The sequence below is a fragment of the Hippocampus bargibanti genome, linkage group LG13, assembly GCF_051943395.1.
Source record: "Hippocampus bargibanti isolate YZ-2025 linkage group LG13, ASM5194339v1, whole genome shotgun sequence".
NCBI lineage: Eukaryota > Metazoa > Chordata > Actinopteri > Syngnathiformes > Syngnathidae > Hippocampus > Hippocampus bargibanti.
In genome coordinates, this window is record NC_142746.1 from 18767318 (window position 1) to 18788623 (window position 21306).

The following is a 21306-nucleotide window of genomic DNA, read 5'->3' on the forward strand; positions in this document are numbered from 1 at the left end:
TGAGATACACACTTTTCGCCTTACACACTCTGTCTGGGAATCAATTAAGTTCGTAAGTTGAGGTCTCACTGTATTTCCTCCCTAAAGACCAAGTTCAAATGCGGGTTGCGGATAAGGCAGTTGAGATTTAACCGACAAGAATTTCAATCTCTGCAGCGTCTTAAGTACAAATCACTCCGCTGCAGTTAACACAAGACAGAGCTGGTGAATTCCCACGCGATGTCTCTTGTCTCCCGACCTTTTGTAGCACTCGCAGAGGGGCATCATCGTATTGACAGATAAAGGCCGATGACATGCTGTGATGAAGAAGAGTCGCTTATTTTTCAAGCAGCATGTGACATATGGTACATGCATACCTTTGGGAGGATCCACTATAAACATATTAGAGGTTTCCCTTCAGCTAACAAGACATGCGTCCTCTGTGTGCTTTTCTGATTGAACTATCTGTACAAGCTGATGCAAGTTGCCCCGGGATTCCGAAACTATGCTTTATCTCTTAAATGAAAATGTCATCATCAGAACTGTTTTCTTTCATTTTGGAAGATGAAATGGGACAAGGCTGAACTGTGTCTATTATGTCAACCAGATTTCAGCCTGCAATCACAGTGGTGCCAAACGGTGTTGAATATACAGTGATACCATGGCTTACGAACTTAATTGGTTCCCAGACAGAGTGTGTAAGGTGAAAAGTGTGTATCCCAAAAATTAATTTCCCATAGGAAACCATTAAAATGAGAATAATCCGTTCCTAGGTCCCCATAAAACATAATTTTCTACTTTCTAATTTTCTAAGCCTTTAAACTACACAAAATATACCTTATTTTATGTATAATAACTGTGCTATGGTATTATAATTAAAAAAAAACATACAGTATAATAAAGTCGTTTTTATTTTATGATAGGTCAGTGTGTAGCTAACAGTTTGATCAAAACCACCGATGACATCGTGCCTGAAAATGTTGTAGCAGATGGATGGCTAAAAACATAAGAGAAGCCAAATAGAGGGCAAGTGAAGTGTTCATTTATATTTTAGTAGCCCCCGTCGGACAGAGCGAGGAAGTCAGGGAGCATCTGTGATGGCCTACAAATGCGTGGTATTATTTTGTAAGGCTTGCTGAAGGTTGACAAAGACAATTATATCTTGGTGGTGTGGAATTGGGTACAGCAAAAAAAAAAAAAAAAAAAATCAGGAAATGAGCTTTATAATCTCTCTGACACCTATTTGACGTGCAGAGATGAGCTCCTTCACTGCATCCCAAACATTAACTTTTCATGCTGACTCAGAGGCTTTGATAAACAGACTCTTACATGAAGTATAATTAACAGGGCTCCAGATTTCTCTGAAATGGTGGGTATATTTCCCCAAACATTTGAGAGAGTGCAACCAAAATGTTCATCTACTCTTATTATTATTATTATTGGACATTTATTATACATAAAATAAGGTATATGTTGTGTAATTTTAAGGCTTAGAAAATTAGAAAGGAGACAATTCTGTTTTATGGGGACCTGCGAACGGATTATTCTCATTTTAATGGTTTCCTGTGGGAAATTAATTTTTGGGATACACACTTTTCGCCTTACACACTCTGTCTGGGAACCAATTAAGTTCGTAAGCCGAGGTATCACTGTACTCAATTATTGTTGTTAATAAATCATTCAATGCCCGATGTCTATTGATGACATTCAGCAGCGTAGAAAATGGATCTCGGTACGTATTTTGGTTGATTGGAGAGGCACCACCCATATGTGATGAGAGCACCTTGACATGCCAGTACCCACCCACCCATCTCCCAACCCTCCAGTCTGACACCTCTCTCTCTCTAACCCCCCTCCCCCTATTTCCACGCTCATCTGTGCACACATTCGCCAGAAGGATCCGCGGTAGCGTTTCCACTCCCTTTCTCAACTGCATTCGTCTACCATTCAGACAGCAGCGGACAACGGACGATTTATTTTTCTTACCGTGATGGTGATCAAAAGTGCGTTCCATATTTTGGCATAATCTTCATCCTCATCATCAGCATCAACGGCAAGAGACGCGCTGACATCGTCACCGAGGTAACCACTTTTTCCACACCTTTTCTGGCTTTGTGCAAGGTAACACTACGCGGTGTCTTCCACGTGTTTGCGACAATATTCAGGGGTTGAAATTGTTGCCAAACAATACTCACAGGTGAGTGATATTTCATGTAGAAAAAAAGACAATTCTGAATCAAGCCATTTCAATTACAAAAATGACCCATTGTTAATATTTTCTGACTCCATATCAATAAATTCCCCCCAAAAAAATCACGTATTGATCTTTGTTACCGTACAGTCGTTGATGTTCCAGGTGAAGCGACCTTGATTCACTTCCGACTTCTCCTTTTGCAGCAAGTTCTGAAATGGCAACAGCCACTTGTTAATGTCATAAAAGTCAAATTGCTACAGGCTGTGAAATTTGATTATAACCGTGTGGGTGTTAATCTGTGGGAGCAGGTGCTTTGGGAATATGTATAAGGAATTTGTCAAAGGCGAAAAGAATTGTCTGACTGGAGCAGATTGTGTGATGAAATTTCACTGAAATACTGTACAGTGTGATTCATCTCCAACGCAATTGAATTTGGTGTTTGATGGTCATTTTTTTCCCCACTCGTCGCATTAAAATAAAAAAAAAACTATGGTTTCTTAAAGGACAACCGACGCCATTTTTTTTGTTTCCTAACTGACATCAGAAAAACGTTTTATAGCATCTAAAATACCCAAAACACGCAGGCTGATATTTTTAGTCAAATGCAAAACACCAATAAAAAATGACTTAAAATGTGCTAAAACTGCAACAAATTGAGTTGCGAATTGGGGATTTTCAGAAAGTCCCGCCCCCAGTTCGTGACGTCACGCTAAGACGTCTTGCCTAGCTCGAGCATCAAAACAATGGCTTCAGATTCGGAGAAGATGCTTTCTTGTTACTTATCCAGTTATGAATATGATTCAAATAGTTCTGAAGAGGAAAGCATACATTTGCAATCGATTAAAGAAGTCCTTCCAGATCATTTTGAGGAGTCTGGACTCCAATGTAGCATCCCGGAAAATGCACGAGATGGCGCCCAAGCTCCATTGGAAATGGGCTGATTTGTCTGCTGGGAATTTGGGGGCGGTCCTTTCATGACGTCACGTCAGGAATCGTCACCAACTCAAAAACAAGACTTCATGAATATTCAGTGCAAGTCTTAGAACGTAAAATATAGCTATATGCGGTGGAATCTTTGTAAAATGCGCTCAGTAGAAGTCACTTGAAGTCATTTTACAAATTATTGACACAACTTGTCCGGAGGTGTCGGTTGTCCTTTAAATGTGAACAAGCTTAACAACATTTAAAAAATGGCAACCGGCTTGATTGATATCGGAATTCAGATTATGAGTCAGAAGAAGCTACACTCCAAAATTTGAGGAGCACCTTTATGTGGCAAGAATAGAGAGATTAGGAGGCAGCAAGAAAATCGGGTTCCACTGAGTTCTTTTTGCTGTTTATATGATGGACTCACTCGATCCAGATGTCTTCACTTCAGCAGCGAATGTGCTGAGCCAAGAAAATTAAAAAGCTAAACAAAAACGATTCCCTTTCCATGTTTTTTTTTCTAATCAAGAGCAATTGAAAATAACAAAGGAATGGGATTTTGTCCAATTAGGGAATGAACACCATTAGCTGCGGTATTCAGAGATATTTGTTAAAAATGCTAATTAACTCTGTTGGTTTATTCATCAAGATTGTGTTAGCGCGGAAGAACAACAAAAGGGTCTTTTTCTGTTTGAATGCCACATTTTCAAGGCTTTGATATAAGATTGAGTTGAACAACAAACAAAAAAAAACAGAAATCTGTGTGACCTTTAAAATCATTTTCGTTTTGAATATATGAGACAATGGATAAAATATTCAAGAAGATAATATTTTAAACATTTGTATGCTATTTGTGATTGTATTTTATTTATTATAGTACCTATGCTATGTTATTATAGTACCTTAGCTTTTAAAGGGGTTTATAATGTAAAGTATTATTACGATTATGAATGTGATTATGAATATGATGATGGTGATTATTATTATTATTATTATTATTATTATTATTATTATTATTATTATTATTATTATTATTATTATTATTATCATAGCGATGTGAAGCCGGTGCTTGAATTTTTCACTTTCTGGCTATGTAAACCTTTTTGGATAAGCCTTTATTAGTCTCGCAGTGGCGACATTTACATTTCACAGCAGCAAAGTGATTAAAGTAAGACAAAAGGAAAGGAAGAAGTAGAAAAACTAAATACAGGATCTGTTGTAAAGGCAGCCACTCTCGCGGCGCCATGTTGAAGTCAAAACAACAGAAAAATTAATAAATAATGTGACACAACAGAAAGGTTATTCTATCTAAAGCACTTTTGCACCCTCTTTGTTGTATGAAGCAGTTCTAGATGGGAGGATAGAGGATCAAATCGTCCTTTTCACCAGTGAATCAGACACGTCACGGTGAAATGTGCAGGTGTGCTACAAGCTAAATGTTGAATGCAAACATTTTGCACCCTCTGTGTTGTATGAAGCAGTTCTAGATGAAAGGATCAAAGCGTCCTTTTAACCAGTGGATCACAGAGGTCACGGTGAAATGTGCACGTGTGCTACAAGCTAAATGTTGAAAGCAAACATGAAGCTGTAGTATCCATTGATGAAACTGTCTCACATTTCCTATCCTACATACAGTAAATCCGCTTCAATTCCAAGCCGCGACCGTTCCACATACGCATCGGCGCATTGCTATTTGGATTGGATTGGATTGGATGTACCTTTATTTGTCTCGCAGTGGAGAAATTTACATTTCACAGCAGCAAAGTTATGAAAGGAAAGAAAGAAGTAGAAAAACAAAATACTTGAAGTAAAAAAAAAATAACACTCCAATGTGATGTTTACTGTAAAATATCTAAGTGGCTTTCTGGCTAGCTACCTAGCTAGCTATGTATTTGCTATCTATTAGCTATCTAGCTGGCTGGCTAGCTGGTATCTATTAGCTAAATAGCTATCTAGCTAGCTTGCTATTAGCTATTTGTTAGCTAACTAGCTCACTTTCTATCTATTTGAGTTACTTCCGGGTTGAGTGAAGGCTGGCGCGTATGGCTACCGCTGCTCACCCAAAGAAAAAAGTATCTTGTGACTGTAAAGTGACCTTGAGAGTTTTGAAAGGCGGTTAAAAATTAAATGTATTATTATTATTATTATTATTATTATTATTATTATTATTATTATTATATGAAATAACATCCATGTTCATACATTGGAAGCATTTGCATATGTAACCTCCGCCCTCTAACCTGAACCTCCAGAGACCCCCTTGCCACCCGGGTAAAACTGTCTAAACCTGTCAACGAGTCACGCGTTAACCCAAAACTCCGTGTGTGGTATAATAAAATGTCATTTCATTTCCTTTTTTATAAGCTTGGTCCCTAGCCCTCCTTGGTTCCTGCATCCCATCTGCTTCCCCTGTCACCGTCTGATCATTTGCCATCGCCACAACCATGGAGATACGAGCTAGTTGCTATGAATAATGTGGGTCAAAGAAGACTGGCTGAGCATGTGCTACGGTTGTTAAAATAGAATCGTAAATAAAGAGTACAAGAAGAGTAGGAAACTAGAGGGAGTAGGAAGGAGTGAGGTACTCGGTGGAGAAGACTTCCAGCTTGGGGAGAAAAAAAAAACTATAAACAAAAGAAGTTCAAAAGATTTTTTTTGTAACATCCATGTAATGTAAATTCCAGATGCTGTGCTGGCATTCTTTGAAATTTGGGGCAACTAGAAAAAATACAGCTTGAATCAACTGCTGCAAAAATACATTTGGCCCTGATGTTTGCACGAAATAACATCGTTTTGCCTGCAAGTCAAATATTTTGACTCATTGCAGTGGAGTGGACAAACCGTATTTTCCGGTGTATAAGGCGCACCCAAGAGCCACAACAGGTCTCCTAAAAGGGCAACCGATGCCTCCGGACAAGTTGTGTCCATAATTTGTAAAATGGCTTCAAATGACTTGTACTGAGCGTATTTTACAAAGATTCCACCACATATAGCTATATTTTACGTTTTTTAAGACTGAATAATCCGAAAGTCTTGTTTTTTGAGTTGGTGACGAGTCCGTACGTGACGTCACTGAAGGAACGCCCCTGACCGAAAAAAAAAAGGACACATTGTAGCAGTCCTTCCATCACGTCAATGCATTTCTGAAAACGTCATGTTGCACCAAAAAGAGCCAGAAGAGGGCGACCAAGCTCCATATAAGGAATTTATATGGAAACGCACTGATGAATTCCTCACAGGGAGCTTGGTCGCCATTTTCTGGGACGCTACATTGGAGTCCAGATGCCTCAAAATGACACGGAAGGACTTCTTTAATCAATTGCAAACATGTATGCTTTCCTCTACTAACTAACGAACTATTTGAATCATATTCATAACTGGATGTGTAACAAGAAAGCATATTCTCCGAATCTGAAGCCATTGTTTTGATTCTCCAGCAATGCAAGACGTCTTGGCGTGACGTCACGAACTGGGGGCGGGACTTTCTGAAAATGCCCAATTCGCAGTGCAATGTATTAGCTATCTAGCTAGCTATTGGCTATCTATCTGCCCTGCTATCTATCTGGCTAGCTATTACCTATATATTAGCTAGCTTTCTATCTATTTGAGTTATTTCCGGGCTGAATGAACGCTGGCGCGTGTGGCTGTCGCTGCTCACCCACAGAAAAAACTTATTCCGTGACTGTAAAGTGACCTTGAGAGTTTTGAAAGGCGCTTATAAATGAAATGTATTATTATTATTATTATTATTATAATTATTATTATTATAATTATTACAGTAAAGTCTCATTATATCGATATTCTCGGGAGTCGGAAAAAATATCGATATAACCAGACTATCGATATATCCGATCCTGCGGCATGTAATTTTCTCCTTGAGTTCATAGAAATAGTATCGTAATAAGCAGTACTATCGATATAACCAATATCGATATAACGAGACTTTACTGTATTATTATTATTATTATTATTAGAACGGGTAAAATAAATGCCACTGCATTGTGTCATGCAGTAGGAAGATGGTGGAGTGTTTCATAAATTGCAGTGTTCTCCACTCTCCATCCACGCCTCCCCAGGCTCATCACTGATCGCGTTTAACATCAGCCTTGTGGGGGGGAAATTAGAGGATTAGCCACAACTGCACACTTAGTCCCCGTGTATCTTCCAGGCTTCCAAATCCAGTACAAGCCATTGTTATTTTAAGTCGCTTGGCGAGCGTGGAGGCAGCCGCTAATTGTTCCTCGGAGTGGAAAATAAGCTTGCGATTTTTGAGCTAGCTCTCCTGCTATTTATGCTCCATCAAGATGTGAAACTGCGCATCTGAGAGAATCCAACTGCCAGGACCTCTCACTCCAATACTCGCTTCATAAATAATAAATAAGTCACTGTTAGTTACAGTACGGCAGTATAACTAGGCTAATGCCCAGATTTGCATATTTGTGCTGAATTCCATAATTCATGAGAGTGGAGCAGGGAGAAATCTGCGGTGCGAAGGCCTTTATCCATATGCCGCGCATCGGTTTGCAAACTCATATCCGCCATGTGCGCTAACAGAGACACATCAAAAGCAGTACTGGTGCTGTCACAGACTCTTGGATGCTGCATCTTTAATAATAATAATAATAATAATACATTTCATTTCTAATCGCCTTTCAAAACTCTCAAGGTCAATTTACAGTCACAGGATAAGTTTTTCTGTGGGTGAGTGTTCACTCAACCCTGAAGTAACTCAAATAGATAGACTGCTAGCTAATATATAGCGAATAGCTAATCAGCTAGATAGCTAGCCAGATAGATAGCTAATATATAGCCAGCCAGACAGCTAATAGATAGCAAATAGATAGCTAGCTAGCTAATATATAGCGAATAGCTTGTCAGCTAGATAGCTAATAGCCAGCTAATATACAGCCAGCCAGACAGCTAATAGATAGCTAGCTAGCTAATATATAACAAATAGCTTGTCAGCTAGATAGCTAGCCAGATAGATAGCTAACAGCCAGCTAGACAGCTAATAGATAGCTAGCTAGCTAATATATATAGCGAATAGCTTGTCAGCTAGATAGCTAGCCAGATAGATAGCTAATATATAGCCAGCCAGACAGCTAATAGATAGCAAATAGATAGCTAGCTAGCTAATATATAGCGAATAGCTTGTCAGCTAGATAGCTAGCCAGATAGATAGCTAATAGCCAGCTAGACAGCTAATATACAGCCAGCCAGACAGCTAATAGATAGCAAATAGCTAGCTAGCTAGCTAATATATAGCGAATAGCTTGTCAGCTAGATAGCTAGCCAGATAGATAGCTAATAGCCAGCTAGACAGCTAATATACAGCCAGCCAGACAGCTAATAGATAGCTAATAGATAGCTAGCTAGCTAATATATAACGAATAGCTTGTCAGCTAGATAGCTAGCCAGATAGATAGCTAATAGCCAGCTAGACAGCTAATAGATAGCAAATAGATAGCTAGCTAGCTAATATATATAGCGAATAGCTTGTCAGCTAGATAGCTAGCCAGATAGATAGCTAATAGCCAGCTAGACAGCTAATATACAGCCAGCCAGACAGCTAATAGATAGCTAGCTAGCTAATATATAACGAATAGCTTGTCAGCTAGATAGCTAGCCAGATAGATAGCTAATAGCCAGCTAGACAGCTAATAGATAGCAAATAGATAGCTAGCTAGCTAATATATATAGCGAATAGCTTGTCAGCTAGATAGCTAGCCAGATAGATAGCTAATAGCCAGCTAGACAGCTAATGTACAGCCAGCCAGACAGCTAATAGATAGCAAATAGATAGCTAGCTAGCTAATATATATAGCGAATAGCTTGTCAGCTAGATAGCTAGCCAGATAGATAGCTAATAGCCAGCTAGACAGCTAATATACAGCCATCCAGACAGCTAATAGATAGCAAATAGATAGCTAGCTAGCTAATATATAGCGAATAGCTTGTCAGCTAGACAGCTAGCCAGATAGATAGTTAAGAGCCAGCTAGACAGCTAATATATAGCCAGCCAGACAGCTAATAGATAGCAAATAGATAGCTAGGTAGCTATATAGCCATCCAAATAGATAGCTACATCTTTATCAACAAAAGACTCGGGAGTCTCAACTCAGCCTATAGGGCAGGGTCGGATTCAAGCTTTAAACAGCTTGATGGATGGCTATTCAGAATGCAGAGTAGCGCACAGGAAGCATTCGTAAGCCGAGGTATCACTGTATTTTGTGTCTTCTCTGGCATGCACGGCATGGTCACGATATCGCACTCCATTATTACCTCTGCATTAGGCCCATTACATTGGGATGTTTTGAAGCTAATTATTATTTTTTTGCAAGGTCATCACAAATCAGACGGCGATAGAAATGTACGGAGCGCCGAGAAGGTTATCCTTGAGTGACAAAAAGCCTCGTTGAAATGTTTATGATAACCGACTGATCAAGGTTATCATCATACAATAAATGCTTTATTATTCATGGCTACACGTGTAAACGTGCTAGCTACAGCTTCATCATGAAGTCTGTTATCGTCAAAAAAGCAATAAAATAAAACCATCATAATTTTACTGAGATAGATTTTCGTATATTTGTCATTTCCATGCCAGCCGACGGTACTTTATCACTTTAGTGGCTTTGATCGCGGCGTCTTTGAGGGGCAGATTGCAAAGCACATTTGCAATTTACAGGAAGTGTAATGTCATTTCACCTTTCAATTGAGTTTTCAAAGCAGATTCGTCGACGCGTGATCATCTTATGCGCTGAATAAGATATAATAAGATTACAAGGTCGAAGGTGTGATCTACTTCAGGGGTCTGCGAAGGAGGAATCAGGGGATTAGGTATGGCTTTTTCGATCGCAAAGGTGGATAACATCAGCTATTTCTAAGCTTCTTGTGAGATGATTGAAGATTCTTGGTTTGAACCTGCGAGGATGTGTATGGGTTAATTTCCCCGGTTAATCTAACAACAGAAATGCATGCAAGAAAGCTTCCAAATTTTCCTCGGAAGATTAAATGTGAGTCTGTATCTGTCCGACCTTCTTCAAAACTCCTTTCGCTCGCTCCCTTACGTCCTCATGCTTCCTCCACATCTGTGTACCCTCTGCCTGTCACAGCAGAATGGGGTGCAGAGCTTTCAGCTGCTCTGCCTTCGAAGCTCTGGAACTCACCCACAACCCTATTTACGAAATACTTACTCTGTTTTGTATAATAATTAATAGTTTTATCTGTGGGTTTATTGTTCTTGTTTTCTCAGAACAGGTTATGGTGTGTATATATATATATATATATATATATTTATTTATTTAATTGAACTTAATTGGAAAAGTGTGTATCTAAAAAAAAATGTTACCATCGGAAACCATTAAAATGGGAATAATCCGTTCCCGGGTTTCCAGAAAATAAACTTTTCAACTAAATAAGCCTTAAAACTACACACAACATACCTTATTCTATGTATAATAAATTTGCTATTGTATTGTAATGAAAGAAATACACATCATAAAGTCACTTTATTTACATTTGTGATGGTCATTTATGGCTTGATGGAATGGCGTTGGAGGTCAAAGGGAATTGCTGTTTGGAAAGAGGCGCATTACATGAGGACTGTAATTAAAGAAATAAACTGTGCTGTAAAATAAAGTTTTATTTACCTTTTTGATGGTCGTTGATGGCTTATGGAAGGAGAGTCACCTTCCATAAGGACTGTTGGTAACTTAACCTCTGGTGCTGTTCGGTCGTGTGCTTCCGCTGAAGATCACTCCGCCAGCCGTGGTGGGTGTGTATTATGAAAATAGTGCTTATTATAAGGTTTAATTTTCATAAATTTGACGTTTGTAACACGAAAAGTTTGTAAGATAAGGTGTTTGTAAGTTGAGGTCTCACTGTATGTATATATGTATACAGTAAAGTCTCGTTATATCGATATTCAAGGGAGTCCGAAAAAATATCGATATAACCGGGACTATCGATATATCCGACCCTGTTTGCATGTAATTTTCTCAGTGCGTGCATAGAAATAGTATCGATATAACCGGGACTATCGATATATCCGATATCGATATAACGAGACTTTACTGTATATATATAGTTGTACTGTTATTATTATTACTTTTTATTATGATTATTGTTTTATTATTAATATTATTATTAGTTGTAGTAGTACTATTACTATTCATACTTTTATTATTATTTGTACTGTTATTATTATTGTTTTATTATTTTTATTATTTATGTTTTAATATTATTGTTTTATATATATATATATATATATATATATATATATATATATATATATACACCATAACCTGTTGTGATCGATTTTAATTATCTTTTTCTATTCGAGCCTTGATTCTTGGTTCACAAATTTCTCTAATTAAGAATTCCTCTTCATCAAAATGACCAGCAAAATGACTCTTGCCGCAAAAAAACCTGGGGTGATAAAAGGAATTATTGGACCTCTGTCCTCTTTCGCCTCTTATCTCCCATAAACACTTTGATTGCTTTTAAAGGTCCAGAGAGCTAGAGGAGCAGTGACCAATGACATATTCATTCAAGAGCTGTGTAACAAAATGTATGTGAAGTAATCACATGATTAATCTCTGGCATTGGCTTCATACTGAAAGAAAAAGCATCTCCTGCATTGCATATCCTTATTTCTTTTGTGAGAAAAGAACGCAACACCCTCATTAGCCTTATATGTACTGCAATAATTGCTTATGGGTTGAGCATCAGGTCTGCCCAGATGACTTTCTGTGATGAAAGTCACCCTGCTGAAATAGCACAATGTTTTATTCCCTGTGTCTTCTCAACCTGGTTCTTTCACATCCGGAGGTTGGCACATGTTCAGATATTGTCATTACTTTCCAGACAGTTACCTCACCCCCCCATCAGATGTTACAATTGTATGGTGGGATTATGTTCAAACTGTCAGAGCTATGCTTGCCAGAAGGAACAAGATAATGCAGCGAGTGACAGAGTGCTGCTGCAGGTGCTTAGTTTTCATCTACTACAGAACTTCAAGGATGGTAAAAGTCCTCCCCTGGTGGGAAGGGAAAGCTACTAAGCTTCCTTCCAGTCGCAATGTTTTCCCTGAAGATCAGAGGTAAGAACATAATCACTGAGTGACCAGGCATCCAATCATAGTGCTCTGATACCCTTTTCGCCTTACACACTCTGTCTGGGAACCAATTAAGTTCGTAAGCCAAGGTATCACTGTACTTGATAAAGTCAAGGCTCTATTTAAAAATGTGACATTTTCAAACCAACTATCTAAATCTTTCAAATTCACTAAGGCACAGGTGTCAAAGTCAAGGCCCGCGGGCCAAATCCGGCCCGCCACATCATTTTATTTGGCCCGCAAAAGCAAATCAAGCATGCCAAGTGCTATGGTGCTTGCTGAAGTCTGAACCCAAATTTCAATTTGTCCCATGTAAACCACAATAAGTCATTATTCTTGACTTATTCATTCATTTGTTTTGCGCTCTATATGTCATATGTGCAGGGCATTAAACATTCTAATGCCTTCTCCAAATTCATCATGGCCCCCCGAGAGGAAACCTTAACGACAATGTGGCCAATGGCAAAAAATGACTGACACTCCTGGTCTAAAGTCACCTGATCGGATCGTCTAAAGCACAGGTGTCAAAGTCAAGGCCCGCGGGCCAAATCCGGCCCGCCACATCATTTTTTTCGGCCCGTGAAAGCAAATCAAACTTGTTAAATTCCATGATGATTGCTAAAATCTGAGCCAAAATGTCATATTTTTGGATGTCAACCACAATAAAAGTCATTATTCTTGACTTCAGATTTGAAAACGACTTATTCATTAATTTTCTGTGTGCTCTATATGTAATATTTGAAGGGATTTAAACATTCTAATGGGTTCCCCAAATTCATAACGGCCCTCGAGAGGAAACCAAACTACAATGTGGCCCGTGGCAAAAAATGACTTTGACACCCCTGCACTAAGGCCTTTAAATATTACATCTGTTTGTGTGGTATCTGTTGTTGCAGCTCCCTGTTTCCTGCTGCTCACTCCCACCGTCTGCCATGCTTTGTTTCTGTCTCACTGTATATGTTTCCGTCAAGTATATCTAGCACACACACAGCCATACCCTGCTGTTGCCCCTGCCGCAGAAATGACTTCTAAGTATCTGTGTGATAGTACTTTAACTCTGATGCGTGCAAAAACAGAACATGAGCACCAACTTGAATGCGTTATTATGTGGCTATCACATCAGTGCTTGGCACCCCTCTGCACATATTTGTGATGGCAGGAAAAACACTGGCGCATTGCTGACATCAACCTTCCAGTGGGATGCTTTTGTGCCAAAGCAAGCGAGGCTTTCCAAGCTGACGTTGAAATTTATACGCCAGCTGGAGTTTGGGGAAATTAAACAAGATGGAGTTACATTGAAACATATTTGGATAGTGACGGAGTTTAGCAGGATTTTGCCATTGTACGCAACCCAATGGAAATGAAGCACCAATGATGTGATTGAATTGTGGATTTCAATTTAAAGGACAAATGACGCCTCCGGACAAATTGTGTCCATAGTTTGTAAAATCACTCCAAATAACTTCTACTGAGCGTATTTTATAAAGATTCCAAGGCATATACAGTAATGTCTCGTTATATCGATATTCAAGGGAGTCCGAAAAAATATCGATATAACCGGGACTATCGATATATCCGACCCTGTTTGCATGTAATTTTCTCCGTGCGTGCATAGAAATAGTATCAATATAACCGGGACTATCGATATATCCGATATCGATATAACGAGACTTTACTGTAGCTATATTTTACGTTTTAAGACTTGCGCTGAATAGTCAGGAAGTCTTGTTTTCGAGTTGATGACGATGCCTGACGTGACGTCACGTCTGGAACGCCCCTGACTGAGAAAGTGACACACAATGCATTTTGGGTACTTTGATTGGTCTGAAAACTTCGTGTTGATGGCGAAATTAGAAGGAAACCACATAAAAAACGCGATGGTGAATCGTTGTGTGTTGACTACTATTCGATACTAGTTGACACAAATTCCCAGCAGACAAATCAGCCCATTTCCAACAGAATTTGGGCGCCATCTTGCATTTTCGGGGAGCTACATTGGAGTCCAGACGCCTCAAAATGATACAGAAGGACTTCTTTAATCGATTGCAAACATTTATGCTTTCCTCTTCAGAACTATGTGAATCATATTCATAACTGGATGAGTAACAAGAATGCATCGTGTCTGAATCTGAAGCCATTGTTTTGATTCTAGAGCAAGGCAAGACGTCTTGGCGTGACATCACGAACAAGGGGGCGGGACCTTCTGAAACTCGCAATTTCCGGGGTCATTTTGGAGTCGTTTTGAAACACTTTAACTCATTTTTATTGGTGTTTTGCATTTCACTAAAAATATCAGCCTGCATATTTTGGGTATTTTACATGCTATAAAACGTTTTTCTGATGTCAGTTAGGAAACAAAAAAAAATGGTGTTGGTTGTCCTTTAAAATGGTTGCACGAAATTAGCTGTGCGTTATTTGCAGGAGAGCGCTCAATGTCGGGGAAATCAAGCTGGCCGATGATGATCAGGCAACTTCCTGCACTGAATATGTTTTTAGTTCCTTACCAACACAAAGTCTCATCCCCAAAAAGTGACTTGCTACCAGGTTGATGAGCAATTTAGTTTCCTTTATCAGCTAAAATGCCTACAGCGAATCTGCACAATGTCAGCTTGATGCTTGAAGAACATCTCAGAGCACTGTGAAAGTGAAGTTACCTTCGGGCGTTTGTACGTTTTGGAGTTGGTCATAAAGGAGATAATGTGCTGCAGACATCGAATGTGTTTCAAGTAGGTTGCTAGGGGAGCTCATGTTACGTTGACCCTTGCTGTTTACATCAACATTCGAGTCGTCATCATATAAAAATATAGATTTTGGTGTTTGAAAAGGGATTTTGTTCATTATACTAATTCGCATTGTACTGATATAACACGGTGTGCTATGTTCAGGGGGTGCTAGCTCGCGAGCTATTAGAACATAATCTGTTCTCTCGTGCATAGCCCACAGTGGGTCGAGGGATTCGGTAATTGGAAATGACAGCTTTCCAAGTGAAACCACTTTGCCGGAAGAAAGTGCTGAAAAGGCTGCAGCAGCACTGTGAAGGTTTAATTTGGCATTTAGCAGATCGTAGATAAAAGATTATAATTAGTTCATGGGGTTACATGTCTCAACTCGTGAATGACATATTACAGTGATACCTCGGTTGACGAACCCCTTGGCTTGTGAACTTTTCGGTTTACGAACGTTACATTTCTGAAAATTTTACCTTGGCATACAAACTATGGTTAAAGCCACGTGATTGGTCAAGAACTCAGCAGTGGGGTGGGGGCGGGTTACAAACAGAGAGAGAGTAAGGCTGTTCTCCCCAAAACAAAATGGCGTCTTCAGTTAAAGCCACGTGATTGGTCAAGAACCCAGCAGTGGGGGAGTTAAACATTAAAGAGACAGGTAGACGACAGAGAGAGAGTGAGAAAAAGGAACGACGCAATTATGGAGGGAGGTCAGTGTTGCATGGTGGGGCAGTATTTGCCTTTTTTCCATGTTAGCGTTTCATTACAGCTTCAACTGTTCAGCGCTATATCAATCAATATGTATGTATTGTATTGTAAAGTCTCGTTATATCGATATCGGATATATCGATAGTCCCGGTTATATCGATACTATTTCTATGCACGCACAGAGAAAATTACATGCAAACAGGGTCGGATATATCGATAGTCCCGGTTATATCGATATTTTTTCGGACTCCCTTGAATATCGATATAACGAGACTTTACTGTATTTTGTACAGCCGCCACCATTTCAAGCTCAGATAACTGCAGACTCATATAACTTAAGAATCAACACTTTTTTTCTGAAGAAAGAAGAGAGTCTAAGGTTTCTCACTCTGCATTGAATGTTTATGTGTTCCTAAAACTCAATATTGTGTGTGTCCTGCAATTTGAGTGAAAATGACAAAAACCCTGGCACTGGAGTGGACACATTTTTACACATCGTCTGGCAGTGTGTATATTCATAAAAAAATAATAATAAAGATGTTCTGTTCATTTACTTTCCCATGGTTCATCTGCATTCTCAGCAGTATAATTAATCTGACTTCATGCCAAAAATCAAAAGCTTTATTGTGTTCGCTGGATTTTGATTCCCGACTATTGATCTTTCCTGGCAGTTTTTCAGAAATCCAAGTGGAATCGGATGAAATATCTCTTTTTAGACAGTATACCTCAGCACCATTGATACGAAGGCGATCTAAGGAGCTGTGGGGGAGGGGTTTGGGTCGTCTTGTATTGATTGTCGCATAGATTCTGAAAAAGACATAGCATCCAGCTGACTTGCTGGCATTCAGCCATTCTTGCATCCCTTCAGTTGATGTTTCCCTAACGAACTGCATTGTTGGATTTTTTTTCACCCTGTGTGAGATATTACAGAATCAATAGAAAACGGCTTGAGACGGTGAGAAAAGAGGGGAAAAAAAAACGATTGGATGGAGGATGATGAAGGAGGCTCTAAGCAAAGATGAATAGATCTCATGCTTTCGAGACGATACACTTTCAGGATACTGCACATGGGCTGTATATAGAGCTGGATTTTATTTTGAAGGGAGTGAGAAAGGTGCTATTTCCATGTAATGCAGACATTCATCTCACACTGCATAAGTCGAATCTAAAAGCTTTTCTCTCTCTTTTTTTACCCTTACAGATGTGCTGTGGACTCCCTATCATTTCTTCCCCCGCTGTTCAAATTCCATGGCCGGTTAAACCCGCACTTTTCACCTCTGAGCCCGAAAAGCCAATTCTGGTTCACCGCTAAATCACAAGTTCCTGTTTGTAGCTCCTCGCCTCCATTGTTAGCCTCCACGCTGCTGTCAATCAATCATCATGACGTGCTTGCTAGCATCCTCCTTTCTTTTCGTTCTGCAAGCGTTTGCTGCCCCACCCCAGGCTAGTATTAGCATAGATGAAGATTTAGCCTTGTGTCCTCCACCAGGTACGAGTAAAAGACTCCCACATAGCATTATCATCGGGGTACGCAAAGGAGGTACAAGAGCCTTGCTGGAAATGCTCGACATCCACCCCGAAGTTGCCGCAGCTGCAACTGAGGTACATTTCTTCGACTGGGATGAGAACTACGCCAAAGGTTTGGAATGGTACCGTGAGCTGATGCCTTACTCACACCCGCACCAGATAACAGTCGAGAAGACCCCAGGATACTTCACGTCGACCCTTGCCCCCGAACGCATCTGTGCAATGAACTCATCCATAAAACTACTTCTGATCTTACGCGACCCGTCCGAACGAGTCGTCTCGGACTACACTCAGGTGTACTTCAACCGTCTGGAGAACCACAAACCGGTTCAAGCTATCGAGAACCTTCTGATCCGAAACGGTGCGCTTAATACGCGGTACAAGGCCATTCAGAGGAGTCTGTATGACGTTCACATGAGCAACTGGTTGCGTTATTTCCCTCTGGAACAGATTCATATTGTCGACGGGGATTTGCTGATTGACGACCCTTTGCCAGAACTTCAAAAAGTCGAGCGGTTCCTCAACTTGCCTCCTAGGATAGTGGCGTCTAATTTTTATTTCAATCAAACCAAGGGATTCTACTGCATTCGAAGTGATGGTCGAGAACGATGTTTGCACGAGTCTAAAGGACGTCCGCACCCCGTGGTCAACAGCACCGTGCTACAACAACTCCGTTCTTATCTGCAAGAGCATAACAGAACCTTCTTTAGGTTAGTGAAGCGCACTTTTAACTGGAAATAATAAACCACCAGTCGAACTCAAAGGAGCCGGTTTGCGAGAAGGTCAAAATGAGGCCCGAAGCACTTTACAGAACTTGCTTTTAAAGCTTCTCAGTTTCTCGACTTGTCTTCTCTAGATCTCGCTGACTTGTTATGAACTTATTTTACACAAGAAGGCAAAATGGATGATTCTTCAAGTTTGAAAATGTTCTCTTTGCTGCGAGCATATCGTTGATAAAATGAATTTGATGGACCCCCCCCCTCCCACAGACCCACTTCCTTCTCTGTCTTGTTTGATATCCTTTTTCTTGATAATAAATTGTTCTTTCAAACGTTTCTGGCATGCCAGTGAATTATGTTTCCAGTTCATTCGTAATAAAGCCTTTTGTTGTAACAGAGACTGTCGCGGAAAGTAGATGTTAATGCAAGGAAATGGTTACCCCGCAGCACAGCTTTTGTCGTACAGAAGTCACGAATGGTTTTGGACACTAAAGGTCGCCCGCGCCCGCAGTTAATTTGAGTCAGCATGCTCAAGATTCCAAAAGCTTTCCTTACATTTTACCGCTGCTCTGCTCATCAATATATTCCCGTGGTAGAAAAGCGTAACACACCTTTTCTAACCTCATATGTGTTATTGAATCCTTGTTCTCGACACAGTCATTTTCCAGAAGAGCATTTCGAAGGCCATGTTCCCTGAAACATCATTTAATGCTATACACAGCACGCGTCATGTTTCCTTTCATTGATTCAGTTCTGAACAACAACCCAAGTTTCAACTCTACTGGGAGCTGATGAAAATTTAGCCGCTTTGCTACCTACCGGCAGGCTTGCTGTCATAACAATAGTCCAGTGAAATGTGTATTGATATCCACTATATGGGCATACATAAATAGTATGTAGAAAACAGTTAACCATTTTTTTTGTCCAATAAATATTATGATTTTGATTCATTTTGGTATTTATTGTAAAGAATAATCATTTATAAAATATTACCATACTTTCTAGACTCCAAGGCGGACTGTTATTATCCTCAATATTATTATTATTATATTATTATTAGTAGTAGTAGTACTTATTATAATTAGTAGTAGTTGTGGTACTTTCATTATTATCTATTCTTCTTCTTCTTCTTCTTCTTATTATTATTATTATTATTATTAGTAGTAGTAGTAGTAGTAGTAGTACTAGTAGTAGTACTAGTAGTAGTATTATCAATAATAAAGTTTATTATTATTATTATTAGAATTAATAATAAATATTACGATTAATAAATAGTAGTAGTAGTGATTTTATCATTTTTATATCTACTGTAAAGAATAATAATTGGTAAAATATTACCGTATTTTCCGGATGATAAGGCGGACTACTATTAATATTATTATTTATTATTATAAGTAATAATAATAATACAAAAAAATAATATTAATAATAATACTATTATTATTAGTAGTAGTAGTACTGATCATTATTAATAATAATAATAATAATAATAACAATAATAATAATAATAATAATAATGTTATTATTAGTAGTTATTAATAATACTGATTATTATTGTTGTTATTATCATGTTTAGTAGTCATAGTACTGACCATTATTAATTATTATTAATTATCAAATATTTATATTATTTGTCTTGAGGTGGCTGACTTATATCAATATGTTTTTATTTTTATTTTGTTTAGTTCATTTTTGTTTGTTTTAATGGCAAGTTTGCAATCAAAGGGCTCCATTGCAGGAGGCAACAACGGACACAGGAACTCATTTTCTTGCCCACAAATGACTCTACGGCCCAATGACGCGCACACACACACACACACACACACACACACACACACACGCACACACACACACGCACACACACAATCATTTGTTTTACATGAAAACCCGGGAGATCAAAATATATTTCGACAGAGAATTCTCCCTGTTCCTCACCAGGGGGCACTTGGACACAACAATAACTCGGGGCTGAAGTTCAACCAGCTAAACTCTAGTAGAAGTTTATAATCTTTCCAAAATCCCTTTTTTTTAGCCAAAATATGTGTGCATATCAAATACCCTGGCTAACATCTGTCTGTCTTCCCCAATCACACACTATTACACGATTATAATTTAACAGCTCAGGATTTATGTTTATGTTTTATGAAAAACATCCCAGTTTGTGGCATCCATTTCTTTAGTCTAAACTAGCTGTGCTTTCTGCAAGCACATTGACGGATGATTGGATAAATAACCAATGTCTTCCAGAGACGTTCCAGAGTAAACTATTCAGCACACATTGCTTCAGGACAAAGAAACTGAACTTTAACATAAGTCATTTCAAGACACTTGACACAGAGCCGCAATTGATTGAGTCGCTTGTCATTGTAGGTCTTTGATAAATGCCTGTCTGGAGTGTAATTAAAGTTTTGAGGGGTGACAGAGCAATCTGCAGTCCATGTTTTTTTTTTTTCTTTTTGCTGGTCTTGTCATTTGAAGACCGTCTAATGATCTGTCTGGATTGTGATTGATGAAGTACTCCGTCAAATCAAAGGGTAAGCAACACTCTCTGCTTGCTAAACGGAGCATGGTCTTAAAAACGGCTGGACGGAAAAACTGATCATGTGACTGTAAAGTGACCTTGAGAGTTTTGAAAGGCGCTTATAAATGACATGTATTATTATTATTGTATCTATTAGCTAATAGGCTAGCTAGCTTTCTATCTATTATTATTATGATGATGATGACGATGATGATGATGATTATTATTGTTATTAGTAGTAGTAGTAGTATCATTATTATCATTATCATTATCATTATCACTATCATTGTCATTGTTATTATCATTATCATTAGTATCATTATTATTATTATTATTAGTAGTAGTAGTAGTAGTAGTAGTATCATTATTATCATTATCATTATCATTGTCATTATCATTATCATTAGTATCATTATTATTATTAGTAGTAGTAGTATCATTATTATCATTATCATTAGTATCATTAGTATCATTATCATTATTATCATTAATTATTATTATTATTATTATTGGATTGGACTTGGATTGGATTTGGATTGGATTCGTCTCACAGTGGAGAAATTTACATTTCACAGCAGCAAAGTTATGAAATAAATTAGATATGATTAATTATTATTATTATTATTATCTTTATTAACATTATTATTATTATATTATTATTATTATTATTAACATTATTATTAGTATTAACATTAACATTATTAATATTAAAATTCTTATTATTATTATTATGTGTGTGTGTGTGTGTGTGTGTGTGTGTGTGTGTGTGTGTGTGTGTGTGTGTGTGTGTGTGTGTGTGTGTGTGTGTGTGTGTGTGTGTGTGTGTGTGTGCGTGCGTGCGTGTGGGTGTTTTGAATTAACTTTGAGTTACAATTGTGACGATTTTG

General features: G+C 38.5%; 1 protein-coding gene and 1 long non-coding RNA gene across 2 annotated transcripts in view; one reads left to right on the top strand and one right to left on the bottom strand.

Moving 5' to 3' along the window:
* Positions 1–21306, bottom strand: part of LOC148889626 (uncharacterized) — a 79156-nt gene that overhangs the window by 46413 nt on the left and 11437 nt on the right. The window contains exon 4 of the long non-coding RNA XR_016116906.1: positions 1966–2382. This is a non-coding gene — a long non-coding RNA (uncharacterized LOC148889626). The remainder of the gene's footprint in view (positions 1–1965; positions 2383–21306) is intronic.
* hs3st1l1 (heparan sulfate (glucosamine) 3-O-sulfotransferase 1-like1) lies at positions 1914–18191 on the top strand. The gene is made up of 2 exons (XM_089012127.1): positions 1914–2061; positions 16854–18191. Exon 2 carries the CDS (start codon positions 17033–17035, stop codon positions 17918–17920), a length of 888 nt encoding a protein of 295 aa, XP_088868253.1. The 5' UTR covers positions 1914–2061; positions 16854–17032; the 3' UTR covers positions 17921–18191.

What these genes read in the sequence shown, in the direction of transcription:
- hs3st1l1 (XM_089012127.1), top strand. Translation starts at nt 17,033, where the DNA reads ATGACGTGCTTGCTAGCATCCTCCTTTCTTTTCGTTCTGCAAGCGTTT.